Here is a 17,639-nt window from a genome sequence, read left to right as displayed (position 1 = left end):
TTTCCTGCTCCGTCTGTCCCCTGGGCGGGCATAGAGGGGACATCTACCACCTGCTTCTTCAAAGGCAAAAGAAGTTTGTTTTGGAAAACCCCAGGCTCCCGGAATCTCCTCCCGGTAGTGCAGCCGGGGTCCAGGCCAGGCCACACCTGGGACCACCTGTCCCTGCTGCCCAGGCTGTGTGGCTGCTCCTGGCCACTTCTTTGTGCAATTTTTCTTGCAACATTTCTAGTGACATATTTCAGTCTCAAAACTTAAGGCAGTAACACCAGGTCCCATGTGGCGCCCCCTAGTTCAGCCGTCGGCATCGTCCTTCCCCGGCAGCCGAGGTCTCTGTTCCGTCAGCCTCTCACCTCAGATGCACTGGAGAGACTGTGTCAGGGTCCGCAGAGCAGGGTCAGAGGGGCCGAGAACATGCCGTGGGTGTCGGGGTTCAGGGTGCTCGGGCTCTGGCTCCCATGTTGCTACACGCCCCAGGCCCCTGAGTGTTTCTCCACAAAGTGGTTAGTCAGGAGCTCGGGGCCCCGTGGGGAACACACAGGCCAGTGGACACGGTCGGCGTGATCAGAGATGTGACGCCGAGAGCTGTGGCAGCGAGTGGGTCTGGGCACCAGGCCAAGTGCAGTTTCTACATTACTTGTCTATTGAGACACTAGAGGCCCGGTGCACGGACCCATGCACTGGTGGGGTCCCTCGGCCGGCCATCGTCCTCTTGCAGTCTGGGACCCCTCAGGGGATGTCGGACTGCCGGTTTCGGCCCGGTCCCCACACACCAGGCTGAGGGACCCCACCGAATCCGTGCACCAGGCCTCTAGTATGCACATAGATCTTCGGTTAATCTCTTCCGTCCTCCCCCCTCCCCCTCCCCTCTGAGACTCATCAGTCTGTTCCATGTTTCCATGCCTGTCCATTGAGCGTCTGCCCCCTGGTGGTCAGTGCGTGTCATAGCTACCAATCAAACGGTTGCTTAGGCTTTTAAATATATAGATGATTTACATGTCGTAAATTTCACCATTTTGAAGTGCACTAGAGATTTTTAAACATTCACCGTGTTGTACACCATCCCCACAATCCAATTCTAGAACATTTCCCTCCCTGAGAAGGAAGCCCTGCCTGTTAGCAGTCACCCCAGTTGTCCCCTCCCCCCAGTCCCTGGCTCCATCAATATTTCTGTCTGGATCTGCCTGTCCTGGACATTTCACATAAATAGAGTCACACAATGTGCGACCCTTTGGGTCTGACTTTACTTGCTGAGCACCGTGTTTTCAAGTTCATTCATGTGTAGTGTGTGCGCCTCACTCCTTATAAGGTCACCTGGTGCACTGACTAGGATGTCCATAGACTCCAGCCCCTTAGTGGTGAGGGTGCACGGAAGGAACCTGGGTTCAGATCCTAACTCACACCCACAGCTGTGTGGCTCCGCACGTGCTGTGGATTTGAGGTCACCTGGTTTTCCGTGGTGTGGGTGTGAGGTCACCTGGTGTCTGTGGTGTGGGTGTGAGGTCACCTGGTGCTCCGTGGTGTGGGTGTGAGGTCACCTGGTGTCTGTGGTGTGGGTGTGAGGTCACCTGGTGCTCCGTGGTGTGGGTGTGAGGTCACCTGGTGTGTGTGGTGTGGGTGTGAGGTCACCTGGTGTCTGTGGTGCGGGTGTGAGGTCACCTGGTGCTCCGTGGTGTGGGTGTGAGGTCACCTGGTGTCCGTGGTGTGGGTGTGAGGTCACCTGGTGTCTGTGGTGTGGGTGTGAGGTCACCTGGTGCTCCGTGGTGTGGGTGTGAGGTCACCTGGTGTCCGTGGTGTGGGTGTGAGGTCACCTGGTGTCTGTGGTGTGGGTGTGAGGTCACCTGGTGCTCCATGGTGTGGGTGTGAGGTCACCTGGTGTCTGTGGTGTGGGTGTGAGGTCACCTGGTGTCCGTGGTGTGGGTGTGAGGTCACCTGGTGTCTGTGGTGTGGGTATGAGGTCACCTGGTGCTCCGTGGTGTGGGTGTGAGGTCACCTGGTGTCCGTGGTGTGGGTGTGAGGTCACCTGGTGTCCGTGGTGTGGGTGTGAGGTCACCTGGTGCTCCGTGGTGTGGGTGTGAGGTCACCTGGTGTCCGTGGTGTGGGTGTGAGGTCACCTGGTGTGTGTGGTGCGGGTGTGAGGTCACCTGGTGCTCCGTGGTGGGGGTGTGAGGTCACCTGGTGTGTGTGGTGCGGGTGTGAGGTCACCTGGTGCTCCGTGGTGGGGGTGTGAGGTCACCTGGTGTCCGGGGTGTGGGTGTGAGGTCACCTGGTGTCTGTGGTGGGGGTGTGAGGTCACCTGGTGTTCCGTGGTGGGGGTGTGAGGTCACCTGGTGTCTGTGGTGTGGGTGTGAGGTCACCTGATGTTCCGTGGTGTGGGTGTGAGGTCACCTGGTGTTCCGTGGTGTGGGTGTGAGGTCACCTGGTGTCTGTGGTGTGGGTGTGAGGTCACCTGGTGTTCCGTGGTGTGGGTGTGAGGTCACCTGGTGTCCGTGGTGTGGGTGTGAGGTCAACTGGTGTCTGTGGTGTGGGTGTGAGGTCACCTGGTGTTCCGTGGTGTGGGTGTGAGGTCACCTGCTGCTCCATGGTGTGGGTGTGAGGTCACCTGGTGTTCCGTGGTGGGGGTGTGAGGTCACCTGGTGTTCCGTGGTGGGAGTGTGAGGTCACCTGGTGTTCCGTGGTGTGGGTGTGGTCACCCGGTGTTCCATGGTGTGGGTGTGAGGTCACCCGGTGTTCCGTGGTGCGGATGTGAGGTCACCTGCTGCTCCGTGGTGTGGATGGACCACCTGTGTGTATCCGTTCATTACTTGATGGACGTGTGGGTTGTTTCCAGTCTTCCATTGCTGGGAACAGAGCTGCCATGGACGTCAGCTACATGCCGTGTGCACACCTGTGTTCCCTTCTCTGTGGGGCGGACCCTGGGGTCCGGTGGGTACTCTGTGTCTAATGTTTTGAGGAAACACCCAACTGTGTTCCCAGCGGCTGCTCCATTTCATGTTCCCACCAGCCCTGTGTTAGGTTCTAATGTCTCCACGTCCCCAAGAACCTGTTATCTGCTCTGTTGATCACCACGACCACGTGGGTGTGACGTGGGGCCTCGCTGTGGACTGGCTTCTCTAGTGGCTGATGTTGAGCGTCTTTTCCCGCCCTTGCTGGCCATCTGTAGGTCTTCTGTGGAGAAATACCCACTGAACTCCTTTGTCCATTGACTAATTGGGTTATTTATCTTTTTCATGTTGAGCTGCAAGAGTTGTTTGTATGTGGTAGATACTAGATCCTTATTAGATATGTGGTTTGCAAACATGGTCCCCACTCTGTGGAATGTCTCTCCACTTTCTCAATAGTACGAATGCTTTTTTTAGCTGTTGAACACGGGCTCCAGGATTCCCATAGACCCCAGTCCCTCAATGTTGAGGCTGAGCAGAAAGAACCTGGGTTCGGATCCTAACTCACACCCACAGCTGTGTGGCCTCGGGCAGGTGTGCTGCCCTCTCTGGGCCTCCTTTTTCTGTAACCTGGGGTTGGAGGGTTTGCTGAGAGGCATGTGAGAGTCCGGGGGAGGCCCCGCTAACCAGCCGGCCCTCTGCCGCCAGCCAACAACGTCTGCTTCTACGGGGAGTGCTCCTACTACTGCTCCACGGAGCACGCCCTGTGCGGGAAGCCGGACCAGATCGAGGGCTCGCTGGCGGCCTTCCTGCCGGACCTGTCCCTGGCCAAGAGGAAGACGTGGCGGAACCCGTGGCGACGCTCGTACCACAAGCGCAAGAAGGCGGAGTGAGTGTGGGCTGAGCACGGCCGCGGCAGCCCCGGGCCAGGCCCCGACTTTCCTGGGGTCAGGGAGGGCTGGCTCCTCTCCGTTGGCAGCAAGAAGACAGGCTCAGAGGGGCCCGGGACCCGCCCATGGCCACATGGGTGTGAGGGCCCTGCCCACGTGTGACGGCCCCCGCGTGATTGACGGTCGGGAGGGGCGTCCTTACTCTGAGAATTAGATGTTGCCTCCAAGAGGGGCTGCCTGTCCCCTTGGGCTCTGGAAACAGCCCCTCTGTGCTCAGACATGGCGTCCGTCCCTCCTGCTGGAGAAACATCCCCTGTTCTCTTAGCCACCGAGGCCTGGGAGTGAGGTGCCTGGGCTGTTTCTTCAGGGTGGCCCTCCAGAAGCCTGGCATCCAGGGCGGAGGTACCTCCCGGTGTGGCCAGTCCAGGGCGGGAGGTGTGGCTTCATCACCTCCCAGGCCCATATGCCTGTGAACGCATCCTCAGCCGCGTGGGTGCGTCGGTCGGAAGACACTTCGTGTTTCAGTGACGCCGTTTCTCCAAGCCCAGCCCTTTGTGGGAGCCCCGCGGCCCCACGCTGGGCCGGCCGCTCACACTGGCTCCCTGCAGGTGGGAAGTGGACCCCAACTACTGCAGCGAGGTGAAGCAGACGCCCCCCTACGACCGCAGCCGCCGCATCCTGGACATCATGGACATGACCATTTTCGACTTCCTCATGGGTGCGTCCCGCGGGCCGTCCGGCCGGCGGCTGCGACGCGGCCCAGAGCTGCAGGCCAGGCCGCGGGGACGCTGCTGCGGCCGCGGGTTGAAGAGGGCCCGGGTCCTGCTTCGCTCATGATGGGCTTGGGGTCGGGGTCGGGGTCGGGAGGGAAGGGAGCCGCCTCGAAGCCGCGTCATCCGTGACCCCGGGTCGCGTGTCTCCGCAGGGAACATGGATCGCCATCACTACGAGACGTTTGAGAAGTTTGGGAACGACACCTTTATTATCCACCTGGACAACGGGAGAGGGTGAGCCTGGCATTCCCGCCTCCTGGAGCCCCGCCCAGACGGGAGGGACAGGGCCACCCCCAAGGTCCACTCCGTGTCACATATAGAAATTTTTTGATATTTGCAACCGTAGTAAAACAAAGACATATTTTTGATATTTATTTTATACTAGGGGCCCGGTGCACGAAATTCGTGCACTGGGTGTGTGTGGGGAGAGGAGGGGGAGTGTCCCTCAGCCCAGCCTGCCCCCTCTCACATACTGGGAGCCCTCAGGCGTTGACCCCCATCACCCTCCAATCGCAGGATCGGCCCCTTGCCCAGGCCTGACGCCTCTGACAGAGGTGTCAGGCTTGGACAGGGGACCCCCATCTCCCCCTGATCACTGGCTCTGGCCCCCGCCCAGGCCTGAGGCCTCTGGCCCAGGAATCATGCCTGGGCAGGGGACCCCCATCTCCCTCTGATCGCTTGCTCCACCCCCCGCCCAAGTCTGACGCCTCTGACCCAGGCTTCAGGCCTGGGCAAGGGGACCATCATATCCCCCCAATCCCCGGCTCCGCCACCCACCCAGGTCTGATGCCTCGGCCAGAGGAGTTGACCCTCATCACCCTCCGATCACCAATCACCGGATCGGCCCCTTGACCAGGCCTGAGGCCTCCGGCAGAGGTGTCAGGCCTGGGCAGGGGACCCCCAGCTCCCCGCGGTTGCAGGCTCTGCCCCTGCCCAGGCCTAATGCCTCTGGCCTAAGCGTCCGGCCCGGGCAGCTGGGACCCGTAGCTGCAGTGGCCCCGCGATCGTGGGCTTCGCTTTAGGCCCAGGCAAGGGACCCCTAGCTCCCGGGACTGCCAGCTTCGACCGTGCCCAGCTCCCATCGCTGGCTCCACCCCTACTTCCTGCTACCACTGGCCAGGGCGGCAAAGGCACCTGATTCTCCGATCATGGCTGGGGGGCAGGGCAAAGGCGGCCCTAGCTCTTAGCTCCCCCTGGGTTTCCGATCACTGTCAGTGGCAGGGGGCTTCTTCCTGCTTTCCCTTTCGCCTCCCTGCATTGTGCCTACATATGCAAATTAATCGCCATCTTGTTGGCAGTTAACTGCCAATCTTAGTTGTCAGTTAACTGTCAATCTTAGTTGGCAGTTAACTGCCAATCTTAGTTGGCAGTTAATTTGCATATAGCCCTGATTAGCCAATGAAAAGGGTATCGTCGTACGCCAATTACCATTTTTCTCTTTTATTAGATAGGATATTTAAATGCCATTTAACAAAGAAAAATCAACCAAACAAATGAGTTCGCGTGTCACCTCTGACACGCGTGTCATAGGTTGGCCATCACTGGTGTATGACCTTATTTCACCCAATTCTCAATGGGCTGGGTGCTGCTCTATCCACATGTTGTCCTGGCGAAACTGAGGCCCAAAGAGATTGCTGGCCAAGAAGAGCAGGGCTGTGAGGAGCAGGCAGGGGCGTCTGCCCTGCAAGTAGGAATCTGGGGCAGCAGGCGGGGACATCGGCCCTCCCGGTCAGGGCCATGAGGGGCAGTGTCCCTGGTGCACGGGGAAGGGGGTGTGCATGGGGGGACCCCCATTTCAGATGGTTAGGGCTGCGTGTGCCCGATGCCTCAGAAGTCAGCTTTGGGCACCTGGAGGTTCACGGGTGGGGGTCACACATTCCCAGCTGTAAGAGGCGCTGCTGTGCGGACCCGGCTGACCCCCACACCGTCCACTCAGCCTGCCTAGGACTTTGCGGGCTCGCTGCCCAGAACACAGGCACCTGCTGCCCCAGGCGCTGCATCAGTTCACCCCCAGCTCCTGTCCCTGTGGCTGCCTGGGCCTCAGACTCTGCCCACAGGGCTCCTGCGACCACCCCTGGACAATCTGCTTTCCTTCCTGCAGGTTTGGAAAATATTCCCATGACGAGCTTTCCATTCTGGTGCCTTTACAACAGTGCTGCAGGTACCTGCCCTCCGCCCTGCTCAGCCAGATGTGCTGAGCCAAGTGGGGGGCCTATGTCCCCTGTGAGCAGGCCGTCCCCCCTCCCCCAGCGTCTGCCTGGGATGATGGGTGCCTGCGGGGCCACAGGACCACCCCTCCCTTGGTTGTGCCCCTGAGAGCCAGGGCGCTGAGGGCCGGGGAGTCACTCGCCCTCGGCTTGTCCCCGCCTGAGGTCCGTCAGCGGCACCTTCTCCCTCCCTCCCTCCCTCCCCAGGATCCGGAAGTCCACCTACCTGCGGCTGCAGCTGCTGGCCAAGGAGGAGTACAAGCTGAGCCTGCTGATGGCAGAGTCGCTGCGGCAGGACCGGGTGGCGCCGGTGCTGTTCCAGCCGCACCTGCAGGCCCTGGACCGGCGGCTGCGCCTGGTGCTGCAGGCCGTGGGCGCCTGCGTGGGGAAGGACGGGCTGGGCCATGTGGTGGAGGACGACCTCGACCCCCTGGACCCTGGGCACAGAGGCCCCGCCGACAGGTAGTGACCACAGCCGCCGGCTGGTGCCGGGGACGGACACGATGCCCCAGCTGACTCGGCCGTGGGGTCCTCCAGCTGTGGGTCCGCAGGACGCGTTTCCTTCGCTTTCGAGACAAAGCGGCTGCGGAGGGAGCACGCAGCTGTGGCCGGACAGGCGGCCTGGCGGCAGGCGACCACCCTTTTGTACGGAAGGGAAGCCTTTCCTTACTGTTTTGTATTTGTACACGGACGATATGTATGTAAACAGACGCCGGCACAGACCCCGACTCACGCGGAGAGCCACCCTCTGCCCAGCTCCCGCCAAGGCCCTTGTGCTCTGGACTTAACTTAAAACTAAAACTCCCCTTTCCCCCCTCCCGGCCGCACGGGAGGCCCTCCGAGACGCCTGCTCCCGAGGCCAGCAGGACGCGCGTGGACGGACGGACACTCACCTGTTCTCGGTGACGAAATGACCAGCTATTGTTTCTCGGCGCCGCCCACCAGTGCCCGGGACCTCCCGGGAGGCGGCCAAGGGCGCAGCTCCGCTCCGTGGAGACTCGTGTGAGCGTGTCGCCCGGGCTCCGACCCCGGTACATTCTTGAGGAAGATTTGCAATGTGGTGAACGTGCAATAAAGATTCAGCAGATGTGTGTTGGGGCCCAGGTCCCTCCCCCTGTACCCAGCTGCCCGCCCTCCAGAGAGGCAAGTCCTGGTGCTGGGCAGGGCCTCAGCCTCGACTTCCAAGGGTCCAGGTGGCCAAGCACCTGGGCTGGGAGGAGGGGCCCAGAGTCACACCTGAGCTCTCCAAGGGGGTGGGTGGGCATGGGGGCTGCCCCTGTCCCACGCCTGGCGGGGTGGCTCGGAGAGGGGTGGCGACCCTCCCAGGCGCAGGCCGGCCACAGAAGGTGGCATCGGGTGGGCAGGTGTTTACCCAGCGGAGCAGGGACAGTGGTGGCCACAGGAAGGCTGGTCTCAGAGATCCAGGCCCCCGGCCACACGCTCCCCACCTGCTGGCCACTGGGGAAGTCTGGCCACAGCGAGCCCTGCCTGGCGGCTCCAGGCTCATCCCAACAGTCACCAAAGCACCTCTGGGTGCAGGCACAAGGCACCAGGCGGCCTGAGCCTGGGGGTGAGGTAAGCCTCGGGCTCTCGATGCACTAGAGTCCCCGGGCAGAGTCTGGAAATCCCAGCCCCTCCCGCCCCCTGCAACCCGGCCCCAAGCATTTCTGGTCTGAGCTGAGCCACAAGGTCAGCATTAGTTTCTCACGTTACAGATGGGGAAACTGGGGCTCAGGAGGTCAGGTTACTCTGCAAAGGTCGGTTTAGGGTCCCTGGGACCCCGGGGCTGAGCTCAGATACAGCAGCCTCACCCGCACAACAGAGCCGTCGGGCACCAGGCTGGGAAGGACCCAAGGGAGTGGATGGGGTGACGTGTGCGGATGGCGTGACGTGTGCGGATGGGGTGATGTGTGGGGATGGGGTGACGTGTGCGGATGGGGTGATTTGATGTGTGCGGATGGGGTGATGTGTGGGGATGGGGTGACGTGTGCGGATGGGGTGACGTGTGCGGATGGGGTGACGTGTGCGGATGGGGTGACGTGTGCGGATGGGGTGACGTGTGCGGATGGGGTGTTGTGTGCGGATGGGGTGACGTGTGCGGATGGGGTGACGTGTGCGGATGGGGTGACGTGTGCGGATGGGGTGACGTGTGCGGATGGGGTGACGTGATCAGCGGCCCCCAGAGCCTGTCCCCACGTCTTCCTGCCCAGCTGAGCACTCGCCTCCTTTGCACCAGCCCCCAGCTGGGGAGCATCCCCTCCAGGTCCCTGTCTCCCATCGTCGCTGCAGGAACGGGGATGAGGTGGAGGAGCAGGTCTGCTATCCATGGCTGGATCTGGATTGTTACTTAAGGCTTTAAACTGCGTTCATTTGCATCAAATTCAAAATGCAGTCGGAGCTGCTGGTGGGGAGAGAGGCGGGGTCAGGTGAGCGGTGGGCCTCCGGGCGGGGTCAGCGCTGCGGCCACGATGTACGGCCTCACGCCAGCTGGGGGCCTGGGCTTTCACGGCCCCTCCTGCCGTGTTCCCCGTGCTCCTGGAATTGCTTGGCCGGCGGACGCGCTCTCTGTTGTGCCCATTTTCCAGCTGTGTCAACCGAGGCACTGACTAGTGTGGACTTCCCTGAGCTCAACACGGGACTGGCATTTGGGACCGTATCTGCCTGACAGCTCGATGGCATGAGTCGCGTCACTGACCCCCTTTCCATCTCCACATTCAAGAGCCCGCTCCACATGGCAGCCCAAGAACGCCAGCCCAGGCGGCCAGCCTCCCACCCCGGGCACCCGCGAACCGTGTGAAGGAGAGACGGAGGGGAGGGCAGGTGAACCTGGGCTGAGGGGGTTGAACTGGATGAAGAAAAGGACTTTCAAATTCCTCTGGTGAATGCACGCGTCCCTGCGAGGGCTGAGCAGCCTGCTTTGTCCACAATTAGGGCAGCGCCTGCCAGAGGGCCCAGGGGGACACGTGGGCACGAACTCAAACATTATTACGTAAGACCACGGGGGGGAAATGAAACCAACCCTCTCCCCGCGGCTTGGGGCTCACTTTGGAGAATCAAGAACCCAGCAGAGCCCGGCCTGCATGGCTCAGTGGTTGAGCATCAACCTATGAACCAGGAGGTTACAGGCCCGATTCCGGTCAGGGCACATGCAGTCTCCATCCCCGGTGTGGGGGGTGCAGGAAGCAGCCGATCCAAGATTCTCATCATGGATGTTTCCACCTCTCACTCCCTCTCCTCTCTGAAATCAATAAAAAAAATGTATTTAAAAAAAACAAACAGAGCCAGCAGAGGGGCGGCTCTGAGGGCAGCTAGAATGAACAGTAACTCAAGGCGAACATGGGGACCCGGCGTGACCCCTCCCTGTGGGCTGTGGGGACAGGATGCGTGAGGACGCGTCCCCGACCCCAGCCCTCACCCAGAAGTCTGAGATGGAGGAGGACAGGTCGCCCCCCGCGGCCTGCAGACCATGGCCACCTCGGGCGGTGGCCTGCTGTGCCCTCCCCGGCACTCACATGTGCCTGCCTCACAGTGACCTGGGGCCAGTCCCCCAAAGTGCAGGCCGCACAGGTGAAGGATCCAGGGGCCTTTGCCGGGCTCCCAGCCACCCGCCTGGGGTGCTGCCTCGCCTCAGTGGTGCCCAGCTGCCACTGGAGCGGCTCCCCTCAGCCTGCACGCCCACCGCCTGCCCAGCTGCCACTGGCCACACCCACACCCAGGGGCCTGGAACCTTGGCTGTGGGCGGCAGGGAGGCCTGGTTGTGGGTGGGGGAGGAAAGTAGATCTCAGGCCGCTGTCGGGAGAACAGAAGGACAAGCCCCCTCCCCCCCCCTCTTGTGTGTTGGGGGGGTTCCCATATGCACGGGGGACTTGCATTTGGAAGGAAGGGTCTGTGGGCTGAGAGAACTGCCAGCCGGGGCCCAGGCCTCTGGGAACTGGGCTCAGTGTCCACCCCATCTCAGGGGGAGAGCTGGGGGGTGGGCAGAGAAGCTCCTGGCCTGTGGCTCTAATGGGGTGAGTAGGGAGAAGCCATGACAGCAGCGGGGGAGGGGCCGCAGGGCCAGCTGCCCAGGATCGGCGTCCCTGTCGCTGTGGGGTCGGGCAGCGTGGGGTGCACACCAGAGCCAGCCCAGGTCGGGGGCAGGTTGCTGTGGGGCTCCAGTCAGCCTCGCCCAAGCCCCAGGTGCCTGATTCTGTCCTCCCCAGCTACACACTGGCCAGAGGTGCCCTGCAATCACCCTGCCTGGGAGGCCACACTGAGGGGCGCTGCCCATACCCAGTCCCGTGGCGCCACCTGGAGGAGGGCCTGGGAAGGCAGGGCAGGGAGGCCACAGCCGGGCCCCTGCTCTGAGGGTCCGCAGCCAGGATGTCAGAGCCCAGAGGAGGCAAGGACCCTCAGCCGCGGGCAGATGGGCCCCCAGGCGCCACCAGCAGGGCCTGCCAGCCCCCAGCTCCCGCTGCCATCCTGTCTTCCAGGGTGGGTTCGGGTGGCCCTCAGGGCTCTCGCTGTGTCGCTGAGTCTGTCTCTGGTGGTGGCAGGTGAAGCCGCCAAGCCTGGCAGTTGGTTCCCAGCAACAGAAAATATGACAGAAATCACGGCGAATTCACAGATCATGTCATTACACGAGAAGCGCACCGTCATACGTTCACACGCCAGGCTGTGCTCTCCCCAGAGGTCACACTGTTCTACTTCAGGGCGACTTCTCCCAGGTCTTTTCCTAGGGGGTGAAGGTCCGTTCAATAACCTGGCTTTGCAGGTACGAGGTGTGACACTGAGCAGCCTGCTCGCCTGGAGGTGCCAGTGAGTCAGTCGGGTGAGTTCATGTGCGGTAAGAACTGAGCAGCCTGGTGGTGTGGCTCAATGGTCAAGCGAGGACCCAGGAACCAGGTCAGGGTTCGATTCCTGGTCAGGGCACATGCCTGGTTGCGGGCTCAGGCCCCAGTGGGGGGGCGTGCAGGAGGCAGCCATCAATGATTCTCTCTCATCATGGATGTTTCTACCTCCCTCCATCTCCCTTCCTCTCTGAAATCAGTTTTAAAAGTATATTTAAAATTAATAAAAACATATTTACAAAAACAACTCAGAGCAGAGCTGACATGGTAATTGCTCCGGAAATGTGTCGTGCGCGTCCCGGGCACTTGAAGGGCTTTGGGAACCCGACGTTCGCCCTCCTCCTCCTGCGGGGCCGACAGGTGAGCTCCGCCAGCCGCCCTGCAACTCTGTCCTCTGAGTGGCTCTGTCCTTGTTGAGCTCAAATAAACTGCCCTTCCTCTTGGTGGGTTTGGAAGCAGCTGGCAGGTGACCCAGGAGCCCCCCAGGCCCCAGGCCCAGGTGTAGAGGCAGCTCCCAGGGGTCAGCCAGAAGGGACAAGGGAAGGGCCTACACCCGCTGAAGGACCAGCTGCCTGTGCCGTACAGACTCCGGCAGAACCAGCCGCCGTGGTACAAGCAGCAGGATCCGCCAGGGCTGTCACGAAGCGCATGGTGGGGTTTGGGACCAGGTTCCCGCCCCAGACGGGCACAGCTGGCAGCTGGGAGGTGGGCACCTCCTCGTCTCCCGCTGTTTCTGCTTCAGTCTTTTTCACTGGGGGGGGGAGGGGCGGGGATGTGGGGGTGCGGGTAGGGTTGGTAATGGGAGCTCCTAGTCAGAGCTGATCGCGGCAGCTGTGGGCCAGGCCTGGGCTCCATCCTCTGTGCCTGGGCCGGTGCGCGGCCTTGACGGGGAAGCTGGGCCCCCACACGGGACGGGGCAAGTACTGCAGAAGGCGCCTGCGCTCAGGGGCGGCTTTACCTGGAGTGGGGGGAACAGAACACGCCCCCGGTGGAGCCAATGTGGATTCCCCTCCCACAGGGGCTGGTCTGGGTGGTCCCAGGGGGCACTTGCCAGGACCTGGGTCGAGTAGCAGGTGCCGCTGCCTCTCACAGGGGCTGGCGTCCTGACGTCACTACTTTACACCAGAGCCCTGGTCACTGGTGCCGACGATGGGGACAGGCCTGTGCTCTGCCGACTCCCGCCAGGTCATCTCCTTGGCTCTGCCTGACCCTGGGCTCCCGGGAGGACAAGCCCCAGGAACCAGGCTCCCAGGAAGCTCACCGCTGCGCAGAGGGAGGAAGCAGAGGAAGAGGAGGGGTAGGGCTGGCAGGTGAGCGGCTGTGGCATCACCATTCAGCAAAGAAAACCCCAACGGAGGGTGGTGATGGGGTTCTGTCCCTCAGACGCTAACGGGTGACTCTCTAGTGAGCTCATCCCCACAGCCTCGCACCTTGGGGTTCTGCCCTGGAAGGAGCTGGTCTCCACAACCACTGCAGGGTTTTTATTTCCTTTAGTTGCTTTTTAAACAGTTTCAAATATGTTTTTATTGATTTTAGAGAGAAGGGAAAGGAGAGGAGAGATAGAAAGATGGATGACAGAGAAACACCATCGGCTGCCTCCTGCGCCGCCCACTGGGGATGGAGCCACAACCCGGGCCTGTGCCCTGACCGACCAGGAATCAGACCAGAGACCTCCTGGTGCGAGATGACACCCAACCACTGAGCTCCACAGGCCCGGAGCATGGCAGGGTGTTTAATTTAAAGTTTCCATTTTGAGGTATTTGTAGATTCCATGCTGTTGTAACAAATAAAACAGAGATTCCACGGACCCATTCCCCGATGGTGACATCTTGCCAACCCCAGTGGGATGCCCACCAACCCCAGCGGCCTGCCTACCTTCCGCACCAAGGGCAGCTCTGGGTGCTTTGGGGGCACAGGTCGCTCTGAGCTAAGGGTGCAGTGTCGAAGGCAGAACTTTCCGGCGAATTCTACCCAGGCTTCCTGGCCTCAGGCAGAGTCACAGACACGGCTCAGAATACTGCAGACTCTTCGTGGAAACACCTTTTGGTGACACGGCCACGGTGAGGCAAAGCCCCCGCTCCCCCCAGCAGCTTAGGGTCCCACCTGACTTCCCACGAGAATGTCCTGACACCGCTGCCTTCTCTCTGCACACCCCTGGACAGGGGTGTTGGCACCAGGGACGGGGCAGCGGTTGGTGGCGTGGCTGCCCAGGCACATGGGAGCTGGGCACAGTGCAGACCCAGCCCACAGGGCTGAGCCCGGCCTGGGGGCCCCAAGAGCAGGCACCTTCCAGCAGTAAGCGACAGCGGTGGGGACCAGGGCTGGGGGGGACCGACCATGTGTCTGAACAGGCTCTGACCCAGGCAGGGACACACTTGAGGGGCGCCCTTCCCGCCTGGACCGCTGCTGGGCTGAGAGGGGCTGAGACTGGCAGGGAGGGTCCACTCCCAGGGTCTCTGTGCGGGAAGACCTACCCGTCTCCCGGCGCCCAGGGCGCGGGACAAAGGACCCCCGGATAAATCCAGCGCAGGGAGCGGGAGGACCAGCCCCTGACTCTGGGGCCGCAGGGAGGGAAGCGCTGCCAGCCCGCCCGCCCCGCCCGCGGGACCACCCAGCGCCATCCCGCCTCTCTCCTGCCCAGTCAGCGGGTCACGGAGAGCCCCGCTCGCTCCCCTCCGCCACTGCGCTGGCCGGGGCCTCCCCCGCGCTGGGATTGGATGCGAGAGAACGGGGTGGGGACGGGTGGGGACCCCAGGGCCCAGGTCCCAGCTCTGGTGGAGGGCACCCCGCAGTGCAGAGCTGCCGTCGGCGCCGCCCGCCAGGACGTGCGCACACACCTGAGCCGGCGGGCGCGCCAGGATGTTCGACAGCTCGCAGTACCCCTACAACTGCTTCAACTACGACGCCGACGACTACCCGGCCGGCAGCGCGGACGAGGAGAAGCGGCTCACGCGGCCCGCGTACAGGTGACCGGGGCCGGGTCGGTGGTGGGCGCGGGGACAGCCAGGCCCCGCCGGCGACGGAAGAGCTTCCTCTCTGGGGTCGGGAGACAGCGGGGAGCAGGGAGCCCCAGGGATCGCTCCCCCCACAGCCCTCAGCGCCCTCCCCTTCCAACCGGGCGCGGGGGAAGGGCCGGCGCGGCGGCCTCTGGAGGGGACCCGCGCCCGAAGGGCGGCCTGGGGACCCTCCTGCGCCCGCGGGCCTGACGCGCCCCGTTTGCAGCTACATCGCGCTGATCGCCATGGCCATTCAGCAGAGCCCGGCGGGCAGGGTGACGCTGTCGGGCATCTACGACTTCATCACGCGCAGGTTCCCCTTCTACCGCGCCAACCAGCGCGCCTGGCAGAACTCCATCCGCCACAACCTGTCGCTCAACAGCTGCTTCGTCAAGGTGGGTCCCCCAGTCCTGCCCCGCCGCCCCGTCCCCACCCCCGTCCCCGCCGCCCCAGCCCCTGAGCGCCCCCCTCGCGGCCCGGGCTCGGGACACCTGGCCAGGTCCTCTCTGATTGGGGGGGGGGGGGGCGCGGCAGCTGCTGCCAAGCCCACTCTTAGCCAACGGGGCTCCCCCACCTGCTGATGGGCGACGCCCCCCCCCCGGACGTGCCCTGCGCCCTCAGGGCGCCCAGCGGGCGGGAGGGGGCACCGAGGCAGCCCGCGCTGACCTCCGCCGCCGCCGCGCAGGTGCCGCGGGCCGAGGGCCCCGGGAAGGGCAAGGGCAGCTACTGGACGCTTGCGGGCGGCTGCGCGTCTCTGCGGGACCTGTTCGAGGACGGCAACTACCGGCGGCGGCGCAGGCGGCGCGGGGCCACGCGCGAGGGGCCGCGGGGGGCTCGCGCGGAGGGCGCGGGGGGCGCGGAGGGGCCGGCCTGCGCCCCCAGGTCCCCCGCCCCCCGCAGGGAGTCCCCGCCCCCCGCCGGCCCCGCCCCGGGGAAGGCGCCGCACAAGGACATCAAGTTCAGCATCGACTACATTCTCTCCGCCCCCGACCCCGTCCTCAAGCCCAGCTCGCCCCGCGGCCGGCAGGGAGCCCAGCCCACGAGCCTCCACTGCTGGACCCTGTGAGGGGCCGAGGCTGCCCGCTCCCCGCGGGGCTGCCTGGGGTCTTCGGGGTGATTTCAGTCCCACATCGAGCCCAGAAGCCAGGCGCTGCCGGCACCTTACAAACCTGCGGGCGCGCTGGGTCTGAAAGGAGCCTGGGTTGGAGGGAAGCGGACCCGGGGCAGGTGCACATCGCATCGCATCGCATCGCGGTGCTGGCTCGGCCTGCAGAGCCAGGTTCCCTGCTGCGCCTAAGGGTTTGGTCTGTCCGTCCGTCCGTCCGCACAGGGAATGGGAACAGGCCCTGGGTCGCTCACTCGGTCACAGGTGGTCACACCGGGGCTGCCAGTTGCTCTCTCGGTGAGAGTCAGTGCGCATCTCCTCGCAGGAGACAAGTCACAACAAAGTGCAAACGCGGACCCCAGGTACTAATGGCCCGACTGCGGCCCAGGTTCTGGGTGCCCCTGTGAGGGACAGATACACCTTCGGTTGTGGGCAGAAAATCTGGTGATTGTCTAGGACGTTCCATGCACTTTTTTACAGGAAAGACGGAGGGAGGGAGGGAGGGAGGGAGGGAGGAAGAGGGGGGTCCAAGTCCGGGACAACGTGGAGGCAAAGCTCACTTTCCTGATTCTTCTGAGAGGAGTTAGTGCCCATTCAGTCAGGTGCCCTCCACCTGCAGGTGACATCATAGCCGCGGAGGCAGAGCCCCCTCCACTGTGCGGGGTGCACAATTCCGAGCACCGGAGGCAGGCTCACTGCATTTGTAAATGTAAATTATTTAATCACTGTGTAGAGATGGACATTTAAAAAACCACAATTGTGTACAGTGAACCTATTTGAACAATCTTATCGTTTTTCACCAGCCCGTTTTGCAGTTAATTGCTATCCATGGCTTAATTTGAACCTGAGTGTGGATGGCATCTAATCTGATTCGCTCAATGATGATGACGATGATTGGCTAATTTTGTAAATGCAAAATTTTGGTGGCTGCTTCATGGAATCTGGAAGGCGGCTGAGGGTAAATGCAGGCACCCTCCCTGGCCTCCTCTCTGGTCAGGCCTGGTTTCCTTAAGCCGAGGACTCGCCCCCCCCCCCCAAACAGGGCCTCTGGTGCTCCCTTAATTGTTCCAGAAGAGAGGCGGCTGCTCCAGGGCGACCGCCCACCCCCCCTGCCAGCGCCCCCTCGGCCGCCCCCACCCCGCCCTGCCAACTGCAGCATCTGCCCGCCAGGCTGGGAGGCCAGGCTCACTCTCGTCCCCCATCTACAGCAGCGGCTGGGCCAGGTGCAGGCGTGTGCCCCCGTGTGTGCGTGTGCCCCCGTGTGTGCGTGTGCCCCCGTGTGTGCGTGCGCTCGGAGGTGTGTGTTGTGCAACTGGCTGCATTCTCCTTACTTATATCCCTTGTTGGCGGTGCCAAAAGCATTGTTTCAAACTGTACCAGATATAATTTGGATGGTGACACGAAGCAGGCTGTACATACATACGTGTACCTGGGTGGTGACATGTGTCAGGCTATGCTGTACATACGTGTATGTGGGTGGTGAACACAGCACATTGTGCTGGACATACGTGTACGTGGGAGGTGACATGAAGCAGGCATAGGTATTATGGCATCTGGAGCCTCTGAAGGTCTATTTTTCTGCTACCAACTGAGCAAATAAAATTTGCATTTTATCTCCCGGGTTCTTGCTCTGTTCCTGTGCTTTGTTGGTGAGTGAGGCCTTTGCCTGGAAGAGACCATCCCTGGAGGCCTGGCCTGGGGAGGAGCTGGGTGCTGCTGGGCACCTCCGCCCGCCGTTCCTGGGCACACGACCCCGGCTGCTCGGAGCGGGGCGGCCCCAGCGGCGGGATCCGTGCACTACAAGGTGTAACATTTGTTTTGCAGAGGATATCAATCATGTTTGCAAAAGCAAAGGGACATTTTCAATTTGCCAGCGCATGGTATCCTGCGACTTCGGAAGGGCTCCCAGCCCCGAGAGTGAGTGGCATTTAATACCAAACAACACCACGGCGAGGGCTGC

General features: G+C 62.4%; 2 protein-coding genes across 2 annotated transcripts in view; both read left to right on the top strand.

Annotated features, from left to right (window-relative positions):
* Window positions 1–7,840, top strand: part of FAM20C (FAM20C golgi associated secretory pathway kinase) — a 33,844-nt gene extending 26,004 nt beyond the window's left edge. Inside the window, exons 6-10 of the mRNA XM_059680750.1 lie at window positions 3,588–3,768; window positions 4,378–4,487; window positions 4,695–4,776; window positions 6,644–6,703; window positions 6,957–7,840. Of these exons, the coding sequence (XP_059536733.1) occupies window positions 3,588–3,768; window positions 4,378–4,487; window positions 4,695–4,776; window positions 6,644–6,703; window positions 6,957–7,215 (692 nt within the window). The 3' untranslated portion in view covers window positions 7,216–7,840. The remainder of the gene's footprint in view (window positions 1–3,587; window positions 3,769–4,377; window positions 4,488–4,694; window positions 4,777–6,643; window positions 6,704–6,956) is intronic.
* A 6,583-nt stretch (window positions 7,841–14,423) lies between these two features.
* Window positions 14,424–16,158, top strand: FOXL3 (forkhead box L3). Its single transcript, XM_059680749.1, has 3 exons — window positions 14,424–14,544; window positions 14,801–14,969; window positions 15,260–16,158. Exons 1-3 carry the CDS (start codon window positions 14,438–14,440, stop codon window positions 15,638–15,640), a joined length of 657 nt encoding a protein of 218 aa, XP_059536732.1. The 5' UTR covers window positions 14,424–14,437; the 3' UTR covers window positions 15,641–16,158.
* The last annotated feature ends 1,481 nt before the right edge of the window (window positions 16,159–17,639 follow it).

This window comes from Myotis daubentonii, unplaced genomic scaffold (genome assembly GCF_963259705.1).
Source record: "Myotis daubentonii unplaced genomic scaffold, mMyoDau2.1 SCAFFOLD_95, whole genome shotgun sequence".
NCBI classification, from domain to species: domain Eukaryota; kingdom Metazoa; phylum Chordata; class Mammalia; order Chiroptera; family Vespertilionidae; genus Myotis; species Myotis daubentonii.
Note: the sequence above shows the minus strand (reverse complement) of the source record. Positions and strands in the feature narration are given on the sequence as shown.

Coding starts and splice junctions, on each gene's coding strand:
- FOXL3 (XM_059680749.1), top strand. CDS start 14,438: ATGTTCGACAGCTCGCAGTACCCCTACAACTGCTTCAACTACGACGCC. Junction 14,545..14,800: donor CTCACGCGGCCCGCGTACAG/GTGACCGGGGCC, acceptor CCCCGTTTGCAG/CTACATCGCGCTGATCGCCA. Junction 14,970..15,259: donor TCAACAGCTGCTTCGTCAAG/GTGGGTCCCCCA, acceptor GCCGCCGCGCAG/GTGCCGCGGGCCGAGGGCCC.